This window comes from Polyodon spathula, chromosome 9 (genome assembly GCF_017654505.1).
Source record: "Polyodon spathula isolate WHYD16114869_AA chromosome 9, ASM1765450v1, whole genome shotgun sequence".
Classification (NCBI taxonomy): Eukaryota; Metazoa; Chordata; class Actinopteri; order Acipenseriformes; family Polyodontidae; genus Polyodon; species Polyodon spathula.
This window is the reverse complement of record NC_054542.1, coordinates 25,701,272-25,722,680: the sequence shown is the minus strand read 5'-3', so window position 1 is coordinate 25,722,680 and position 21,409 is coordinate 25,701,272. Positions and strand designations below refer to the sequence as shown.

The window sequence follows — 21,409 nt, the reverse complement described above, 5'->3', positions numbered from 1 at the left end:
GACCTCCCAGAGACAGGTGTATTTAACCTGAATTCATGTGAAACACCTTAATTTTACACAGGTGGACTCCATTCAACTAATTATGTGACTTCTAAAGACGATTGGTTGCACCAGAGCTTATTTAGGTGTGTCATAGCAAAGGGGGTGAATATTTATGCAATCAATTATTTTCTGTTTTGTATTTGCAATTAATGTAGAACAATTTGTAGATTTTATTTTTCACTTTGACATTATGGGCTTTTTTGTGTTGATCAGTGCCAAAAACTCCTAATTTTAAATCCATTTTGATTCCATGTTGTAACACAATAAAATGTGGAAAAGTCCAAGGGGGGTGAATACTTTTGAGAGCCACTGTAATTCTGCTAACACCGCTACTACAACTGCTAATATCTCTAAACTATTTGTGATGCCAACTTCATATTTTCAGTGTTCCCAGGTATGTTTGTATTTGTTCACAAAAGCCCCCTTAATCATCTTTTTCAAGTATTTCACTCATTTTAATATATAAGCCTTACAAAACTAGTTCATTCCTTCACACAAATACAACACCCAATAATTGATCTCAAATCTGAAAAGTATATTAATTAGAGACACCACATTTAACATTACATTCTTTTACACAATACAGTACAGATATATTGACCATGTAGCAATCAGAAAAAGGAGATCTTTAAAAACGATCGATTACAGTATAAAATGTTAACATATATATTTAAAATCCAATGTCAGAAATGCTAATTGGTGTGTTTCAAAGTGTAAATTTAACCAAGTAAAATTTGACATAAAATTGTTTCACATTTACAATTAGACACAATTAATATATTCTTTGTCACATTTTTACTCCATATAATTCTGCAATAAATCAACAGGGGTGATCAAGTTGAAGCTGCAAAATGAGTTTTCTTGCATCCATTTAAAGATTTGAATTACCTATCATTGTCACAGGATACCGGTACATCAAATAACAATAATTAGGGCTTACGATTTTCAATTTCAATATAAATCACTTTGTTCTGTTGACATTTGTAGTTGTTTGTAAAGCTTTTGTTTTGTTATAAGCAATACAATAAATAGTGGAATAGCCTCTGTTTACCTTCCCTTATGGAAAACAAACCCTAAAGCACTGCTCCTTTGCTGCAGGGTCATGTATTCGCCCCCCACCCCCCCAAATCAAACTTTTATTCACAGTATAGCGATTGCAAAACAGCAGTCAAAAGGAAAACAAGAGGTATCCACCACCATGTGTTTTTATAAATTGAGAGCTAGTGTATTTTTTTTTTTATAAATTTATTTAGCTCATCCATCTGGTGACAAAAAAAACAGCCTTATACATTTTGTATGTGGACCAGCATCGATTACTGTAATTTATGAAGGACTTGAACAACCTCTAGACGAAGTATCTATCCAGTAGAGCAGAACAGTATGAGCCCTTCAGTGATCGGCCACTGCAGTCTCTGAATGTCTTCATTCCCAAGCCATAATCACTTTGCTGAAGCTCACAAAGACTCCTTTGTTGGGTTTGCTGTAATGAAATGAAAAACAGCAAATATTAAATTGTATGAGTGAGAGGAGACTCTTGATTTCAAGTGAAAACAAGTTGAAATGTGTGAACTGCAGGAAAAACAATCAACTGACCGTAAAACCTTTTTATTTCAATAAAATGTAATGAAAACACTCATCAGAAACATTGAGGCCACTTAGTGAAAATACATTTATAACTAATTCACAAATCTGGTCAGGCCGTGTTGATAGTAAATTGTACTGTACTATACTTCAGTGTGTAGTCATCTATCTATCTATCTATCTTTATTAAAAAAAAAAAATTAAAAAAAAGCTTTACATTTTGAAAAAACTCAACCCCCAGTAGAGAGAATTTTCACATTTGTGTTTTTGGGACAGACTAGGTCTTTATTCATCCTTCTAGTGTGGGTATGTCATTGGCAATGTGGTAAAATAAAAAAAAAATAGTGCAGGATGTTTTTATTGTAACACACATGTAAATATTGTAAAAATGTAATATTAAATGTTCAGGGTGGTGGTAAGACAAATGACAATAACTAGAGTTTTTCATATTGGACTACCACAAAAGTGGTGTCGGTGCATTGCATGAGATCTGTGTTTTTATTTAATGTATCACAGGGTATTATTATTATTATTATTATTATTATTATTATTGTTATGTGACCTCAAAGGTCACATAGATTCATGTTTTGAGCTAGCCACACTAGATAAGAAAACCAGTAAACAGAAAAGATGACCCACTGTGGAAGCAACTAATGAAAGTTTATCAGTTCTGAAGATAAGCACTGCACACACAGGACTGGGACATTGTATTGTTTGAAACATTGGTAAGTTGATTTGAGGTTAAAATGTGAAATGTATTTTGTAAATATGTGTTAATAAAAAATAGTATATATAACTTGCATCAAACACACACACATTTACAGTGATGGCGTCGGGGGGAAGTTGAAGTTCTGACAATATTTGTTCACTGATGTTTTTGTTCACTTAAAAAAAAAATGTTATGCTGAACATTGATAATAATAGTTTGTGCAGACCAGGTTTGCTACAGTGCGCGATACACACCTTGTGTACACGTCGTCACATACACAGAACAGGTTTGCTACAGTGCGCGATGCAGACCTCGCGTATGGTCCACATATTCAGAACAGGTTTGCTACAGTGCGTGATACAGACCTCTCCTATGTGTCACTCATCACACACACGGCACTAAAGGTCAGGTATTATTGCAGGTTAACAGCTTTTCAAAATGTATCGGCATGAATCTGGCTCAAAATCACAAAGAAAAAAATCATCAGAACTGAGTAATAAGCAGCTTCTTAAGTTTTTAACTCCTGCAAATCAAGCCAAAAATGACGACCCTGCACAAGAAGAATTTAACAGCAGGTCCAGCAGTCCGGGAGCTTTATCTCTGTTGAAATCTGTCAGTTGCTCACCGCGGGGAAAAAGAAGACAACTCCGCGAAAGTCCATCTCCAAAATGTTATGAGTGACTTGTTTTAGTCATACGACCCAGGTATGTGGCCAGAGAGAGCCAAAATATCAAATGTGAACTGGAACGAATAACCCCTTTCCTACTGTAATTTGTAAGGCCAATGTGTCATTATGAGGTTCTGTTTCACTGGTTATTTCTGTTCTTGCAGAATCATAGCAATACAGCCAGATCGAAAGATGCAGTAATGCATAGATTTTTTTTTTTTTAAATGTTTATTTCATTGATATAAAATAAACCTGTAAATCAACAAAATTCAAAATACAATGTGGGATAGATGTATGGGATATTAACAATATTGCTGACTTACTGGGCTTGTTTATCATTTATATCTATATAAATTACATATTACACATGTGTATATAATAATGTAAATAATAATATACTATATAATGTTAGGACACATGTTTAATTTAAAACATTGTTTTGTGTATATATACAGTAGGCCTATATATGTACATGAGGGAGAAAACTACATAATACAGGCATTCCCGAATACAGGGTGAAGGTGAGGGGAGTTTGGTAATAAGGCAATATCTTCATTGTAGAATAATAACATTAGAAATGTTTTATTTGCACGCACGCATGCACGAGACAGACAGATAAGTCACTCACTCACCACAGGAAACAGCGGATCCCCTCAAAGGTCCCATCATGCTTCCCCACTTCATTGCCCTCCAGCTCCACTCCCAGGTAGATCTCCTGCCTCCCCGGGAGATTTCCCAGATACTTGACGGTTCCTTTGCTGATCTTCCCTCCAGGCCGGGAGAATTTGACCAGGCTCCCAACCCTCAAATCCGTAAAGCTGCGCGGTGCAAAGGGCCGTCTGGGCAGAACCAGCACAGGGGATCTGACGCACACGCAAATAGCTTCTGTTTCTATAGTCATTAACAGTAATCCTGACCAACATCCACAATATGTAGAATAAAATAGTACCTTATAATATGTTGCCATGCAAAGTTTCCTAAAATGTTGGTTATATAGCCTTCAATAGACTAGCCAAACAGATGTCAGTACAGTAGTACTCTTTTGATAGGAATTGATCTAGGGACATGCATACTTGAGTTTACACCACCTGGAGTAGATGCTGGGGGTGGGGGGGAATGGACCCAGTTTGGATAAGGGCAGTACTGATGAAGGGAGGTTTATTGGAATGCATGAGCTACAGTGTTTGAAAAAACTTGTTTGAACAAGTGTCCATTATATGTTTAATTAAATCTGGACCAGTGTTTCTGAGGAGAATGCATTGATTAGAACAACCAATCAGACACAAGAACTCAATGCAAGAGTAGTTAGCGATCTTTTCCCCGGATTGAACTTATTGCAGGGAATGCCCATACTAAGTTTCATCACAATTGGTTCTTTTAGCTTACCGTCTTTGGCCAAGGACAGCTTGGCTGCCACAGGGTGTAGGGGCATGTGCAATGGCAGTTTTACTCGCAGTTGTGCTGGCGCTGCCATGGACTGGAGAATGAAGGCCATTGGTGATCTGACTAATGGAAGACAAGTTGTCATCACTCAGTTCATCTGAATCATCCTGCAGGCCTCCTGAAAGAGATTAGAAAAGAAGCTTCAGACGTCCAATTACTGCCTAATCATAGCCAGGGTAGGTAATTACTTTTCTTCTCTGGAGTGGGGCATGTTCCCCTTTATATGATAAGATATATGTACTGTGTATTACCCTGGCAAAACTCTAGCAGACCCCTGCATTAGCAGTAATGACAAGACAATAGATGTATAACAATTCCTGCCTAGTTATCTTGATACAGTAACACTGTGGTAGATATATGATAAGGTACTATTGTGCTTGCTGGGCTGCTATGGTCCTTGTTTAGTACTGTGCATTAGCCTGCAGTGCAGTTTGATAGGGTCCTTATCAGACACCTGGAAATATGCTACAAGTAGGGAAATGGTTAGTGCAATATGGCTATGTTATTTCCTAGCCACAGTCTAAACACTCAATTGATGTTTGTGCTTCTTTGAAGTTGTATGTATTAAATAATGTGGTGATACTGACGAGCATCATGATAACCTATAAATGATATATTAAGTGTACACTACATATTGTGTGTAACGTGGAGTATCTGTTACTGTGATGTTATTGATTTATCGTTCCAACATCCAGGGTTAAAAACTTACAAAAAATGTACAAAACGGTTCCAGATTTCGCTCCTTTGATTCTCAGTAGTTGTTGCCCCTTTGCTTGGATTACCTGGCAGTGTCTCTTGGGCAGGACGACCCAGCCGCAGGGGTTGTGGCCTGCTTTCCTTGCCCGGGCTGTGAAGACGGGTGGAGGATAACGGGTGTAGCTCAGTGGGGGCATCCCCCAGAGCCCCGTTCTCAGTCTGAGAGATCTGCTTCTTCAGGACATCTACAGACATTACAAACAGAAAATAAAGGATGAAAAGAGACATGCCATCGTCCAGCACAACCTGTAAAATGAGGAGCGTGAGTATCTCTACACAGCTTTTCATTTTTTTTTTTTATGTGTACCTTTAAAAGCCACATGTTTGGAGGAAAAGTTCCTTTTGTTGAAGCCCACTAGCAGAAAGTCTGTGCCATCACTGTCCAGTGAAAGAGGGGAGCTGTTGTGTTGTGCACGTTCCTTTTCTCTCTCTAAAAATAAATTTTAAAAATGTACTTGGTTATTTTTTAACTCAATCTGTGGGGTTGTGTTATTTTTATTTTTATTGGTGATGGACTGAAACCTAACGCCTAAATGTCTCTTCTTTTGATGCCCTCTGCTGGACATGTTGCAGACTGCAGCAGCTATTCATTTGCATAGAGATCTGGTAGATTTTCGGGCAGCAAGGAAATTAATAAAATAGAACACAACAAAAGAATAATAGAAGTAGCCCTGAATATCACCCACAGTCATTTATAATATGCTGTACATGTAGTCTTACCTTCCCAGGATAGCAGTTCATTCTCAGCCAGTCCATTGTTGCGTTCTGATTTTACATTTCCATACCTGTTGCATCACAGAAGAAAGAATTCTAAAATGTAATATGCTTAATATTGCAGTATTATCATTGCAGACAAAAGTACTGGCCCCTACACTTAATATAAGATTATTCAATAAACTTTCTGGTACTTAAACAAACAATCTTTATTTAAAAAAAAAAAAAAAAAAAAAAAAAAAGCACATAAGTAATTTCAAATATATGTTCATGATAAAAGTATTTTCATCTTAACATGTAATATATATATATATATATATATATAATATACACACACACACACACACACACACACATACACAGTACTGTGTAAAAGTTTTAGGCAGGTGTGAAAAATGCTGTAAAGTAAGAATGCTTTCAAAAATAGACATGTCAATAGTTTATATTTATCAATTAACAAAATGCAAAGTAAGTGAACAGAAGAAAAATCTACATCAAATCAATATTTGGTGTGACCACCCTTTGCCTTCAAAACAGCATCAATTCTTCTAGGTACACTTGCACAGTTTTTGAAGGAACTCAGCAGGTAGGTTGGCCCTAACATCTTGGAGAACTAACCACAGCTCTTCTGTGGATTTAGGCAGCCTCAGTTGCTTCTCTCTCTTCATGTAATCCCAGACAGACTCGATGATGTTGAGATCAGGGCTCTGTGGGGGCCATACCATCACTTCCAGGACTCCTTGTTCTTCTTTACGTTGAAGATAGTTCTTAATGACTTTCGCTGTATGTTTGGGATCGTTGTCATGCTGCAGAATAAATTTGGGGCCAATCCCTGACTTTGTGCAAGTGTACCTAGAAGAATTGATACTGTTTTGAAGTCAAAGGGTGGTCACACCAAATATGGATTTGATTTAGATTTTTCTTCTGTTCACTCACTTTGCATTTAGTTAATTGATAAATATAAACTATTAACATGTCTATTTTTGAAAGCATTCTTACTTTACAGCATTTTTTCACACCTGCCTAAAATTTTTGCACAGTACTTTGTGTGTATGTGTATGTATGTATGCATATATGTGTGTGTGTGTGTGTGTGTGTGTGTGTGTGTGTGTATGTATATATATATATATATATATATATATATATATATATATATATATATATATATATATATACACACACACACTTTTTTTCACATTTTGTTGTGTCAGTGCCTCAGAGTTTCATCCATTAAATAAGGATTTTTTTCCACTTATCTACACACCATACTCCACACTTCTTTTTATTGAGAAGAAAAATTTTATATTAAACATACAAAACTGAAAGATCATAATTGGATAAGTCTTCTTGCCACCCTACCATACAGGCCAGATTTGTGGAGTGCTTGGGATATTACTGTCTCATGCACATTTTGACCAGTGTTGGACATAAAAGCCTGAAGCTCTTGCAAAGTTGCCATTGGCCTCTTGGTAGCCTCTCTGATGAGTCTCCTCCTTGCTCAGTCATCTAGTTTGGAGGGACGGCCTGATCTGGGCAGGGTCTTGGTGGTGCCATACACCTTCCACTTCTTAATAATCGTCTTGACCGTGCTCCAAGGGATATTCAAGGCCTTTGATATTTTTTTATACCCATCCCCTGATCTGTGCGTTTCAACAACTTTGTCCTGGAGTTCTTTGGAAAGCGCCTGAGTGCTCATGGTTGAGTCTTTGCTTTGAAATGCACTACCCAGCAGAGGGAACCTAAAGGAACTGCTGAATTTATCCTGAAATCATGTGAATCACTACACTTTAACACAAGTAGAGGCCACTTAACTTGGTGTGTGATTTTTGAAGGCAATTGGTTACACCTGAGCTAATTTTAGGATTGCTATTACAAGGGGGATGGACACTTATCCAACCAAGCTACTTCAGTTTTTATTTTTAATTCATTTTCTACAAATTTCTAGAATATTTTTTTCACTTGGAAACCATGGGGTAGGATAAAACACTATTTTAATGTATTTTAATTCCAGGCTAGAAGGCAACAAAAGGTGGAAATTTTGAAAGGGGGTATAGACTTTCTATAGGCAATGTATATATTGAAAACCATTTCACAGTGATTAGGCTGCATTATAAAGTCAACAGCCAGAACAGGAGGTTATTATTCCCAACATCTGTTGAAGAACAACATTTTGGCAACACAGCAGATGATGGTCAAGACAAAGGAGTTGGGTGCTTGGATTATTGTTTGTTGTAGTTTGCTACAAGTGCTTTTCTCAAAGGAAATGGCTACAGAACAGTATCAAGGAAATATGGACTACCAAAATCCAAAATCGGAGCAGTAATCAAGAAGTACCACAGAACAAATTCAACTGAAACGCTTGAAAATAGGAGAATTGTCAGAAGATTAATGGCCAGGGACTTAAAGATTTAAGCATCATGCATAATAGAAGAGGCTCACTGCAAGCTACTTCTAAAGAAAATTCATAAAACAAACTGTCTAAAATTTGCCAAGAAACTGAAGCATTCTTCAACAAAATTCTCTGATCCAATGAGACTATAATATAACTCTTCCCCAAAAATAGATGTTTGGAGAAAAAACATCATAATATGATTCGATCAAAATATAAGGGTGTTTCAGCAGTTCAGGGACTGGATCAAAACCTTTTCCTACTCAAACATTTTTAAATAAATGAGCATTTATTTATTTGCATATAATATAACAATAAATACATAGCTTTAACGCGGAGGCAGCTGTTCGATCCAACTTGTGCACAATGTATGTTGGAGGAGACAGACAGATGCGCTCGTCTCCTCTGTAATTATGATTGCCATGTCTTAGCCAAACATATTTTCCCATTTCTTCAGCTGGCTGAGTAAAGCCATTTAAAAAAGAAAAAAAAAATGCATCTCATCTTTTGCCAGTTTTAGAGGACGTGTGCCTTCACACATTGATGACCTTGGATGCTAATACTGACTAAAGTGAACGGAAATACACGCGGTTTAGAAGGACATAGATGGATTCATTCATTTCAATGTAGACAATTTTGTTAAACATTTATTTACGTTTAGCAAATTTAAAGGGTTGTTTACAAGGGCTAATTACACTCCATCGCATACACAGGTAAGTGGTATTGTATTTACAGAAAATTAAACTTAAACGGCTTTATGTCAATGGTGTTACTGTCTGTGTTATCTTATGTTACATCTACATTGGCACAGTCTTCCTGCCAACTGTATTGTTCATTAAAAAAAAAATCAGGATGCATCGAAATAATTGCGTTTGGCAGCCTATCTGAACTTCTAATTTTGTATTTAAACAATGTTTTTGTTGCCAATAACACAATTTGAGATATATACACATATACAGTATATTTCAGCTCTTGCACAAGACGCTGCTACTACCCTAGGGTTTCCCATTGCTCGTTATTATAGGGTGAGTCCACATTCTTATTGCTGTCTCTTCTTCAGAGCAATAACCATACGGCAGCTTACACCCAGTCCATATGTCTTCAGGTCCAAAAATCAAACTTTTTTTTTTTTTTTTTTTTTTCAGCGATTAGGCTCAAGTGTGAAAGGTGGTAGTCATTTCCATAGGTTCGATTTGATGTGCTTGATTGTATGTTAAAGTGACGAATTCATTTTGTAAACGGTGCATTTTTAAACATACGCTGACAGTGGGTAACAGTAAGTAGAATAAACTATGGTGGGCTACTGTTTTCTTTTCTCTGCTGGCTAGGGGAGAAAATGTGTTTACAGCTGAATTAGGGTAAAATGTTAAATACAAAAATAAGACTCTTCTGCTGCTGGGGGCTTAAGGGGACCCCTAGCCCTCTGCCTCCCCATTCTTTTTGGACATCAGACGCTACTGATCAAAACATTCTACAAAGTACAAAAATACTCTGGAATTCCTGCAGAAAACTGAGATAAAAGTTCTGGAATGGCCTTTGCTATCACCAGCCCTTAATCCAATAGAAATGCATTGGACTGACCTGAAAAAATCTGTCTGAGCTGAAAGAAATATGCAAAACAGAATGGGCCCAGAATTCACCAACAAGATGTAAAATAGAATTATCACAAATGTCTGAAAGCCATAATAAAAGCAAAAAGAGGACACGTGAAATACTAAAGCAGGGGTGCCAATACTTTTGTCATGCACAAATACTTAATTAAATAAGTTTGTTTTGTTTTTTTGGTAAAATTATTTGTTAAATTACTAGAAATTGTGTATTTTGCTTTATTAAAACGTGTTTACTGAATGCTTGCCCTCAGTCTGTTACCTTGATTTATAGTATACTAAACAGGGTGCCAGTGCTGCTGCCTCTTATTTTTTTATATTGTGTCCAATTTATAATTTGTTATCCTGATTTGAAATGCCCAATCGCTTTTCTCCTCACCACAGCAATTCCCCACATGGCTCAGGAGACCCGAAGATTCAGTGGGTGTCCTCCGATCCCATGACCAAGCCAGCTTCCTTTTTCACCCATGAACTTCAGAGTGGATGTCGCCGAGTTACCGACCTCTGGAGGACAAAGGCCAGCACTGCAGGTGTCTGCTTTTGAGCTCACTGGGTGCCCCGCCAGCAGGGTTCGCTGTAGAGCAATGAGGAGAAACAGTCCCTGCCGGCTTTACCTCCCTACCACTCGGGGACCCCAAGGTGCCAATACATTACATGTTAGATTGGAAGGAGAGCTGCACTAAATTCATTAGTAGATTTAGTTTTTTTTTTTTGTTGGTTTTAGTTGTTCTGTTCAGGAAGTAGACAGTTGATCAATGGCAACATGTTATCACCGCTGTACTGTAGATGTAGGTGATGAACATCCTCACATACAGTGCATCATTACGCTTGTTGCATAAACAGGTGAATACATTATTTATATAATAGAGTCACAACTGATGAACCCTGTTTTAGATGGATACATCCATCTACACAAAGTAATATGAAGTGATGCTCTGTGTACCAGTAGATTGTGAGTTGGACTGGGAGACATTACCTGCATTGTGCTGATGATGGCAGTCTCTCAGACTCTGACTGCAGGCTTGTCACTCTGTCCACTTTCCCGTTATGCTCTGTGTTGTGTTCAATTGTTTGAGCTAGTGAAGAATAGTCCCCTTGAAATAACAAGATGAATGACTTAGAAACTTATCTATTTGAGGTTTGAGAGGTCAAACTTTTTTTTTCTAGTTTGAATTGCAATGTTACAAACATATCAAACATTACCTATATTACATTTTTCCATCCACAGTCTTAAATTGTTTACACTGGCTACCTTTGTTGGTGCAGGTTTTTCAAAGGTAAGGGGTGTTCAAATTATTCACGCAGAGATCTTTTAAACTAGCTATAAACACAGCTTGCAAAGGGATGCCGGTGCATTTGGTTTCAGTAATATCTTGTATAAGAAAGGGAATACATGCGTCAATGTATTGTTTGTCCTACCTCTCTCTACACTGTCAGTTGCACCATTAAGTATGGTTCTCAGCAGTCGTTCGTGCTGTCTCTTTATATCCCACAGCTCCTCCTGCAGCCAGTGGTTCTCCTCGTTCAGCCTGTGATTGGCCTCTCTGAGTTTCCGTGACTCGCTGCGTAGCTGATAGACCTCTCCTTTTAGGTCCAAGCCGTTCTCATGACTGACAGGACTGAGTGGCTCTCCAAATTTTCTACTGACCTGTGAACCCGCATTTCAAAGAGATGGCAAACATTGTTATTCTACTGACCTGTGAACCAGCATTTCAAAGAGATGGCAAACATTGTTATTCTTGTTCATCGCTAGTGCAAAAAAAAGAATACAAACTAAAGCCAACAAAAATCAGAACAAAGCATTTCAGTTCCCCATCCTTGTACTTATTTTTCAAAACTCCCACGAGAACTTGCCGTCTTAATGTTGTTCTGCGATCGTGTTGTTGTTATCAAAGTTTTTTAAGTGTCTCTTGTTTTACTTAATATACGATTTTTACCGATTTTATAGTTCAGTGAATCGGCAATTGACTATGCAGCTTTTATTACAACAAAATTGCTTTTCTGTTGCACTCTTCGAACATTTGTATGACACTATGATCTTATCAAAGAAACGATCAGAAATTTGATTACAATGTCAACTTGAAACCTATGAGGTGCCTTTTAGGTGTGTAGAAATACAAAATGATGCATCTATTGTAATTACAGTAGTTGTGAAAGTTTGGGACTACCTATGTATTTTAGTATGATGCATTTTTTCTCATTTAAAAAAAAATATTGTTTCTTTCTTGGGTAAAAGAAAGAAGTGATGGTAACACTAAAAGAAGGCTGTACAGTTAGACAGGCTATCAGAACACTTCATAATTAAGTGCTGTCAGAAGGATATCAAATTGAACTGATTCTGTAGAAAACACAGAGAGCAACATCAGACAAACTGTAGGACTGATGTTAGGTACCTGCCACTAACTATTATGGTGAATTGAATGCTCTCAAACAGACAGAACAACAACACAAGTCCAGGCTACAATCCTCTGTACATTTTCTAGTTCTACCTGCAATATGCCATTTTCTAAAAGCAGCTTTAAATTACCTGTTCTTTGAATATGCTACATCTTTGTAGGGAGTCCTGCAGACTATCTTCATATTCAGCTTTCAGTTTAGCCATATCAGCCTTTAGCTGGGAGATCTCTTCATCTGCTTTGGCTAGTTCAAAGACAGCATTCTCATTGGCCTCTTGTAAATCGTTGATATGACTCTTCAAATCGACTTTAAAGAGAACAGTCATTAAAAAAAGTGTAAATACAGCAAAAGGTGAGGCTAGAATTTTCAGCACCTCCTGATTTATTAAATATTATGTTCATATACGGTAGGCTCACAGAACTGAGCAAATACTAAAATTGATTTAGAAGCTGAAGTATTGGAAAATCATGATTCAAAACAGTCACTAGTACTACACTGACTGCAAAAAACATGTGTGGGTAGGACCATGTTGCTCCCAGAGTATTGTCCGAGTGGAAACGGGTGAGTCTTGTCCATTGTGATTTTGGGCCACTGTTTCTTGTTATTCTGATTGTAACGCTTGGGACCAGGGTTTGGAACACCCAGGATTTTTTGACAAATCAGTAAAGTAATAAGAAATGTACCTGTACAATGTAGAAGGGGGAGGGGGGATATCAGTCACCAGCAATAGCAAAACAAGGATGACCACCAAATAACAAGAGCACACCTGCAGTTTGGTTTTCATTGCTGCACATACCTATCTGTCGCTGCAGTACGGAAGGAGCACTTGGGTTAAAGGTCAGCTGGTCAAATTCACTCTCTCTTCCTCTGGCTTGCTCTTCAATAGCTTTCTTAGCCTGGGGAATACAGAGTCGCTTACAACAACGTCTCACCCGAAAGATATGCAGTGAGTCAGTGGCTGAGCTGGGATTTGAACCGGGACCTCCTGGATAAAGCACTTTCCTTCAACCACTGGGCCACACAGTCTTCTAAGGATATGTGTAAAATGCCATAGCGTGGGTGAGCATACAGTTAATTTACAGTATGTCCATCTGCTTGGCTAAGTGTGTTGCTGTAACAGGTGCAAATTATATTGGTGCACATCCATTCAGAAAGAATAGCTTGAAACTGACCTATACAGCAAATGGAAGTACTCGACAGTTTAATTTAAATACTTTTGTTTGTGACAATCACTTTAACCCTCCTATAATGTTTCAGGTCTATTTGACCCGACACTAGTTTCCAATTAGCTTCCATGCTATTTTTCTTTTCATCTTCTGTATAATATTTTATGACTTTTCCTATGTTGGGGTCATGAACTTATACACAAAAAACAGAACCTTAGAGATGTTTATTTTTTTTAGCACAGGTCATGTATACAAATAAGATGTTTCGGGTCACTGTGAACCATGGCATTTATCTATGTAGATTTGTGTGCACGAATAAAACAAACTTCTTTAATTTGTTATTTTTTATTATTATTATTATTTATTAATATAATTATAATATTATACTGAACATACAATAAAGACCTTTACAGACCTCTATAAATTTCTGGAGATTTTTTTAAACAAAAAACAAACTATATATATATATATATATATATATATATATATATATATATATATATATATATATATATATATATATATATATATATATTATCACACACACACACACACACACACACACACACACACACACACAAAGCAGAGCCTAATTTTCTCTGTCGGTATTGCAACAGCATCTCACTGGTAAAGACATTGTGTTGGGCTACAAGCTTCACTGCTATGCTAAACCATTCTTTTTACTGACATCCTACAGGTGAAAAGCAGGAATGACATACAAAAAAAAAAACACTGATATAATTTGGGTATAAACACTCAATTCTTTTTGTTTTTAGAGACAGGATATATCCAATAAAAGCATAACAAAAGCTCTATGAGCAAATAAATAAATAAATCACCTCGGCAAATAAATAACAAAGTATTAAAATGTACCATAAACGAATTTCATTTATTGACAGCAGCAGTTTAGTTAAAATCCCTATCAAGCAATGGCTGAACTGTAATTCCCCAATTACTATTGTCAAAAAGCGAACCGTGGCTTGCTAAATGCTCCTGAGAGAAGCAGCATTGTTGGAATTGCTGTTGTCTATACCTGTTGCATAACGAGAACTGAAAGGTGCTTGGCACAATGCAAAGTTATGCTAGCTCCAAAATAATCACATAATCAAAACCCTTTTTGTTCAGCAGTCTTTCCAAACACAAAAGGGTGCAAAAATACAACGCTATGACAGTCGTTTCCAATCTAGACAATGAAACACTGCGTGCTCATTGACCAATCAGTTCAGGCTAAAGACACATTTATCAATCGGTAAAGCACTCTATCTATAAATCTGTACCGATTAAAAATGAGAAACAGCCGATAGAAGATGATTCTGTTTTACCTTGCTAGTTCCCTCCCGTGTCCTCTCGTGTCTAAACACTGCATACATGTGTAATGGTGGCTGTGATTCCAAATGCCTGGTTTGTTACAGAAGCAGCTCTCAGTATTCGGACGCTCTGATCCTTGAGCTCCTCTACCGAGCCTCAGCCCTGCTCTTTGACTACGCCAGATGCTTTGTGGCTCACAATTCACTTGTCATTTGGAGACTGGAGGGCAGGCAGGCAGGCTTTATGCATGATTACCTCCACAAGCACTTTTTCATTTCATCTTCCAATCACAACCCCCCACAGTCTCGATCCTCATCTCACACGCTGCACACACACACCCACACACACACCCCTGCTGTGCTGTGGCTGAATGCATCTCGGTGCATACAAACCTGGTAGGCTACAAAGCAATCCATTAGCTTGTGTGTTTCATAAGATTCTGGTAATATTCTTTACAAATACAGTCTCTCCTGTTCACGTCACCCTCTGCTTATTATCACCACATTGAACTGTCTATCACTTCAGTTACTGTCACACTCTGGTTAATATCACTTATATTTATGGTCGATTTCCACCACATTTAATACCACTTTGGGATTGCATAACATTAGGTTTATGTCCAAGAAAGCTGTATTAAAGTCATCCAGATAGAATGTTAGAACACTAAAAGTTTTAAAAAAACAGTATCGTGTTCCACATCAAAGCAGGCATTATTTGTTGTATCAACATATCTTCTGTATTTTAAATGCTAGTTTTGCCAAATTATTGGTGAAGTCCTGATAAATTAATCTCTGTTTTATTGTCTGAATTATTGCACAATCCCACTGAAGTGATATTAAAAGGATTTGACTGTAAATACTTTTTTGTCACATGTTTGCAAAGCTATCTAGGCAGTAGCTGTTTTATAGTGCCTCTTTTTTCAATGAGGTCGAAGTGTGTATATGATACCATTATTAACTCTCCTGGTATTTCTGGTTTTAAAGGAGTGGAATATTGGAATTTTTCCTATGTGATGGATACTGGCTGGAAAGGGAATCTTACCTTCCCGTCCAGTCAAAATGACAGTCTAGCTAAACTGCAGACTTGTTCAGTTAAATCAGGGACTGGTAGCTGTTTCAGAGCAGCAGCTGTCAAGCTAGCTTGCCTAAGTAAAGCACCTTTCTTCTTGGGATAAAAGACATAAGTACTTTAACCAAACAGACATGCCAGAAAAAGAACAGGCTTAGTTACTGGCTGTGTGAGAGTCTTACATAAGATCTGGTCTTCTGCTGTTTACTCAGTTCAAAGTATGAACATCCAGATAAAAAAAAAAGGCTTTTCAAAATTCTGTTTATTTTCGACCTTTTAATTTCTGAGCATAAAAATTATTTGGAATATTTATTTAAGAGAAAACAAAATGCATGGAATGTATCTTTTTTACTTTTAGTTTTTATATTACTTTAGTAATCTTTTAAGGTAAGCCTTACCCTAAGCATTTGTTCTCTGACCTCCATTCCCTCTGTCAAGCCAATCACCTGTGTGTAACCCCTGATCCTAAGCCCTGGATGTTACTAATTAACTGAACCCTGAAGGCAAGGGCCCAGCCTGGGCAGTCACCACCTGGACTCGGAGTGCCTGTCCAGTGGGGGGCACTGGAGTACTCTGCTTCCTGTGGCTCCCAAGCCAAGATCAAGAAACAAGCATGAAGATAGTTCTGTTTTCAATAGTGTTTCCATGGAAACTCTTTGTAGTTTCCGTTAGAGAGAGAGTTTAATTTCTTAGCCTACCACATGCAGCCTTTGGAGTCTACACACGGTGAAATGTCATTGATATAACTGCAGGTTTTACCGGATACAACATTGTAAAATAATGCACTACAATCTGTTTAAAAAATATGTCATCTCCCTCTCCTTCCCCAATACATGCAAGCTACTCAAAAACAACAACAGAATGTGTGAAAATAGAGAAATCCACATTTACCTCAGAGTAGTCAAAAGCACCCGTCTCGGATCCTGTTGTGCTGCTGCCAGAGGAGACTTGGGATGAATTTGAGTGAGATTTAGAGTCTTGGATTTTTTCCCAAGTGTTTAATGCTGCATTCTCAATCTGAGAACTGAGCAACAGTTTTAGACTACAGCTAGGGCTATTGGGCGTCTTTGATTCTAAAACAGTTGCAGCTTTGTGAACTTCATTTTCCCTTTCTTCCTGAGTTCCATTATCAGGTTCTGCTGTTGAAGACACTTTCTCAGTTGATGCTGCCCTGGCAACGGCTGAGCTAGACTGGTGAAATAAACTTGAAGACGGTTTCAAGAGTAGCTCGTCGCCAACTACGTCCTCGACTACATCTCCAGCCATTCCCTCGGAGGTAACACATCGGCTCTCTCCAGCGATGTGACTCGAACTATGAGAGCGGCCCAGCACACTTACTGACTGCTGAGACTTTGAACGCTTGTCACTCAGTGACTGCGTTCGGTGCACTGAGCTGTGATAGGCCAGACATTCAGAAGATCTGCCAATACGTCCTGTGAAATACTTCTCCTTGCCATCAGGGCTAAGCATGGATCCCTGGCTCAATGCTTTCTGCAGTGGTGCTCTGGATCTCCTGTCCTCAGTCACATGGAGCTGTCCGGATTCCTCTGCAGGCAGGTCGGCAGCTTGCAGGGCTTCATTGCAGAGCTCAGCTTCATTCATTAAAAAGTCAGTATCTTCAGAAGCTATACTTGGTGTTTTAGTGAGATGTTCCTTTTCTGTGTTGAAGTCCATTGTGTGAATGTCTGTCTGTTTGACTGGTGATTTATAATATCTGAAAGTAAAACGGGTATGAATTGTTTTTAGGGTGTTTAAACCTAAAACTGCAGATTTAATATGATAACCTGTCTGGACTGTATACAGTGGCATTTCAAATTTTTAAAAGTTGGAAACATTAGTTTCTTTTGAAAGTGTAAATGCCACTTTTATTTAAACCTGAAGAATTAAACTTAAAATAATTCCACAATTCCCCATTGTTGCAGTTTTCAAAAACTCTATCACACTGATAAAGATGTGGGGTCTCCAGCACACTTGCCCTCATCCTTGTGCTTTTCACATCAAGTATTTTTATTTACACAGCATTGGTTTTCAACCTGTGGTACACGTACCAGTACAGTTCTGTCTTTATGATGATGTGATTCCCCAACCACTATGCTCACTTAATTGTGCTATCATAATGTATTAATCTGTTTGTACCACTGAACCACAAACAAAGGACTCTGACAGCTCACACTTTGACTAGTCAGACTTGCTCCAAGTTAATGATGGGGAACCAAAGCAGCCACTCTGTTGTTTGTGATGAAACACAGCCTGGTACAGCTGATGGTTCCTGCTGGAGACATTGGTACTGCAGATGAAATGGGTGAAGACCAAGGCTCTAGAGTAGCAGTCACTATGTTTACATGCAGAATAGCTATTCTGAAAACTACTATGTTCACGTGAGTATTGGTACAGCTATTCGGAACATATTCTGCGTTTTACATAAGGTTTCATTCTAAGCAGAATACGTAATATGTGCACAGCAGAAATAGATTGTAATTGTGGTTGTGATGAAATTGTGGTTCCGTTATGTGGTGCCCTGCTTACCGTATATAAACAGCAACAATTATCAACGTTTCGTGTATTGCTTCGTCTGAAACGAGAACGTGCAGAAGAAGTTATAAAATTAACGGCGGCAGTTGTGCCACGATGGCGCTGACATCCCTTAAATTCCCCTCGCTAATATTTTTATTAGTAAGAGATCCACACGGATGAAAATCTGGAGTAAAGACCGGTGGGAGAGAGTGGTCATGACCGAGTTCACACATACAGCGACTAGAAGGAAAATTTTAGAATGAGCCACGGCTCGTTTCATTAATGTGTGATACTGTCCCGAAAATGTGGTTTTACTTGAGGCAATACCGCTAAATATGCGGATAGCAATAGTTCTATACAAATTGGGAAGCTGCTGTGAATATGGGGTGGTCGCAAACCAATTGGTGCCCATAAAGGAGCCCATACATTTGTGTACAGTTTTTGCTAAGGCTTTGTGTGTCACATTATCAACTCATAAAAGTACCCTGTGAAGACAAAGTTGCACACATGACGTAGCTCGATGGCGTGAAGCCCTTTATGGAGTGCCACAGGTTGTGGGAGGGATAGATGGCACTCGCATCCCAATACCAGACCCATCCCAAGGTTATCAGGATTTCGTGAATAGGAAGGGCTGGCCATCCTACATACTGCCGGGTGCTGCTGACGACAAATACGGGTATGTATGTATGTATGTATGTATGTATGTATATTATTATTATTATAATATTTAATATTATATAATAATAATTATAATAATTATAATATAAACAAGTTGAACCTGGGACAATGAGATCTTCTTTTACAAATTATTATTCCGTATGTAATACACTGTCTGGCTATTTGTGATTGTGTTTATTTGTGAGGCCAATATTTTATAGCCTAATTTATATTTTATATAACGTATTTTTCTGCATTAAATTCGCATTTTGTAACACATCCCTATAAAAGATATATTATGTATGGTATATATCGCCCTAGTGTTTGCATCCGTGCTTCTGACGATATCGTTAAAATTGAGCATGCTGGACATGATAGTCAAAAGTCACACACATGCACAAAAGCATTAAAATATTGGTATTCCAAATAAGGTGTCTACATTAACTAGTATTCCAGTAGTATTCGGAATATCCTGTTTGCATGGCATGGAATAGCTATTCAGAATACGGTGTATTCGGAACACGACTGGAATACAACTTGTATGTAACCGGAATGAATAATACCGCCATCATTGCTCTGCAAATTTTTAAAGAAGTTTTTTTTTTTTTTTTATTCAACATTTTTCACTCTCAAATAACACCGTGTAACATTTTTTTGTTTTGTTTTGTTTTGTTTTTTTTGTTCCTGGGTAGTGAGTGTTATTTCCTAATTGCTTATGCCTCAAAAGTATAGAAAATGGCTATTATTCCCCACAAACTTTGCTTTTGTGACCAGGACAGTGATATTTCAAAATATCACTATTTCCAATGGGAAAACGGGCAAATGTGTGTCTTTTCGTTCACATAAAGTCAGAAAAAAACAACATATGACTCCAAATTAACATGTATTTATACTAAAGTAATACAAAAATGACTACAAAAGATTTAGAAGTGAGTAGTTTTTCGAGATTTACGATTATACTGTATTTACAGTATAATCGTAAATCTCGAAAAACTACTCACTTCTAAATCTTTTGTAGTCATTTTTGTATAACGCAACTGTTTTTAATACTCCTCAAAAATCAGTCCTATAAACTCCTTAAACAGTCCTAAATTTGTTGTTGCTTACTATTACAGTACTGCGGCTTGTTGTATCATAGTAATACTGCTTCATAAATACAGTATTACATTTGCATTGCATTTATTTTTCTACCACGAGTACTATGCTTAAGGATAGAGAAGGAGGAATTGCTCAAACTGCCGCATACAGACAAATTGGGAGATCTCAACCCTTATCGATTTGCGATGCTCCCCTTTTCATTACAGTAAACGTTCAAATATTAGATTAATGTAAACTAAACATTTTAAATGTATCGTTTAGACAATGGTACAACTTGCAACGTTTTATGTTTATTATTTGCGTTGTTTTGTAACGGTCACTTTACTTCAGTAACTCCTACATAAACCTATTTTCCCCCTCTGCTGACGTCTTGCATTCACAAGATTTCAGTTTCAAGGTATTAATCTCTTATGTAAGTTAACATTGAATTTTTTTTTTTTTTTTTTTTTTTTGGTAAGTTTTTAATTACATCTCATCTTTTCACACGTATACAACGATTTTAACATAATACAAGAAAGATTTAAAAAAAAAAAAAAAAAAAAAAAAAAAAACGTACCTTTTATCACTCCAGATCTATATCACGCAAATTGCCATATATTGCAAAAAAAACCCAAAACAAACAAAAAACTTTACTCTTGCTTTGACATCCAGCCTCAACTAGTTTCTGTTTTAACATGTAAAATAACGCACACCCGTGTTACCTGGTTACTTTGTTGTAATACCGTGCTGAAGGGTAAGCTGTTTATTGTTGTTTGTTGTGGCTGGGACAGTTTGCACGTCTTAGAAACGTGTATGCTTTGCGACTCAAGAGACAATGGCGATCAACCCTCAAACACGCCGGGACCTGCCGGCTTGGCTCCTATCTATAACATTTAACAAAACCAAGCCGTTATTGCCTGTGCATTGGGTTGTAGTGAAAGGAAAGTGACTTTAGTTTGAACAGTTCATTTCACTTTCATATACTGTAGTGTACAAAGATCTGTTACAGTCCCTATTAAATTGACTTAAGTGTTTAAACTAGGTCACTATTGTGGCCACGTTGTGTTGATTCCTGTCTTCTGATTATTTCTTGCTTGCTGATTGTGTTAGTGTGTTGTGAAAGACCTATTATCACTGCATGTGAAAAGTGATATTATATGTATTTGTGATACACTAACAATGGGCAACAATTACTTTATTAGAGATGAGTCCAGTTTGTTTCTATTAGTTGTAGGCACACTAAGAGGGCTGATAGTAGGTACTACTTAATGCCACATTTCCATCTGCCACTGGGACTCACGTGAAAGCATGTTA

The 21,409-nt window shown here is 37.5% G+C and overlaps 1 protein-coding gene across 3 annotated transcripts; it reads right to left on the bottom strand.

Annotated features, from left to right (window-relative positions):
* Positions 1-289: 289 nt before the first annotated feature.
* LOC121320566 lies at positions 290-20,839 on the bottom strand. 3 transcript variants are annotated; one of them, XM_041258998.1, is made up of 12 exons: positions 20,673-20,839; positions 16,739-17,561; positions 13,102-13,201; positions 12,436-12,611; positions 11,328-11,556; positions 10,885-11,002; positions 5,919-5,983; positions 5,506-5,628; positions 5,225-5,383; positions 4,386-4,560; positions 3,632-3,838; positions 290-1,522 (listed from the first exon to the last, which is right to left on the bottom strand). In XM_041258998.1, the coding sequence occupies exons 2-12, from the start codon at positions 17,519-17,521 to the stop codon at positions 1,465-1,467; spliced, it is 2,193 nt and encodes a 730-aa protein (XP_041114932.1). In that variant the 5' UTR covers positions 17,522-17,561; positions 20,673-20,839; the 3' UTR covers positions 290-1,464. The 3 variants fall into 3 exon arrangements, with proteins under 3 accessions (XP_041114932.1, XP_041114931.1, XP_041114933.1); XM_041258997.1 differs by having other exon boundaries at positions 3,632-3,862; positions 20,673-20,838; XM_041258999.1 differs by lacking the exons at positions 16,739-17,561; positions 20,673-20,839 and adding an exon at positions 14,794-15,058 and having other exon boundaries at positions 3,632-3,862.
* Between the last annotated feature and the right edge of the window lie 570 nt (positions 20,840-21,409).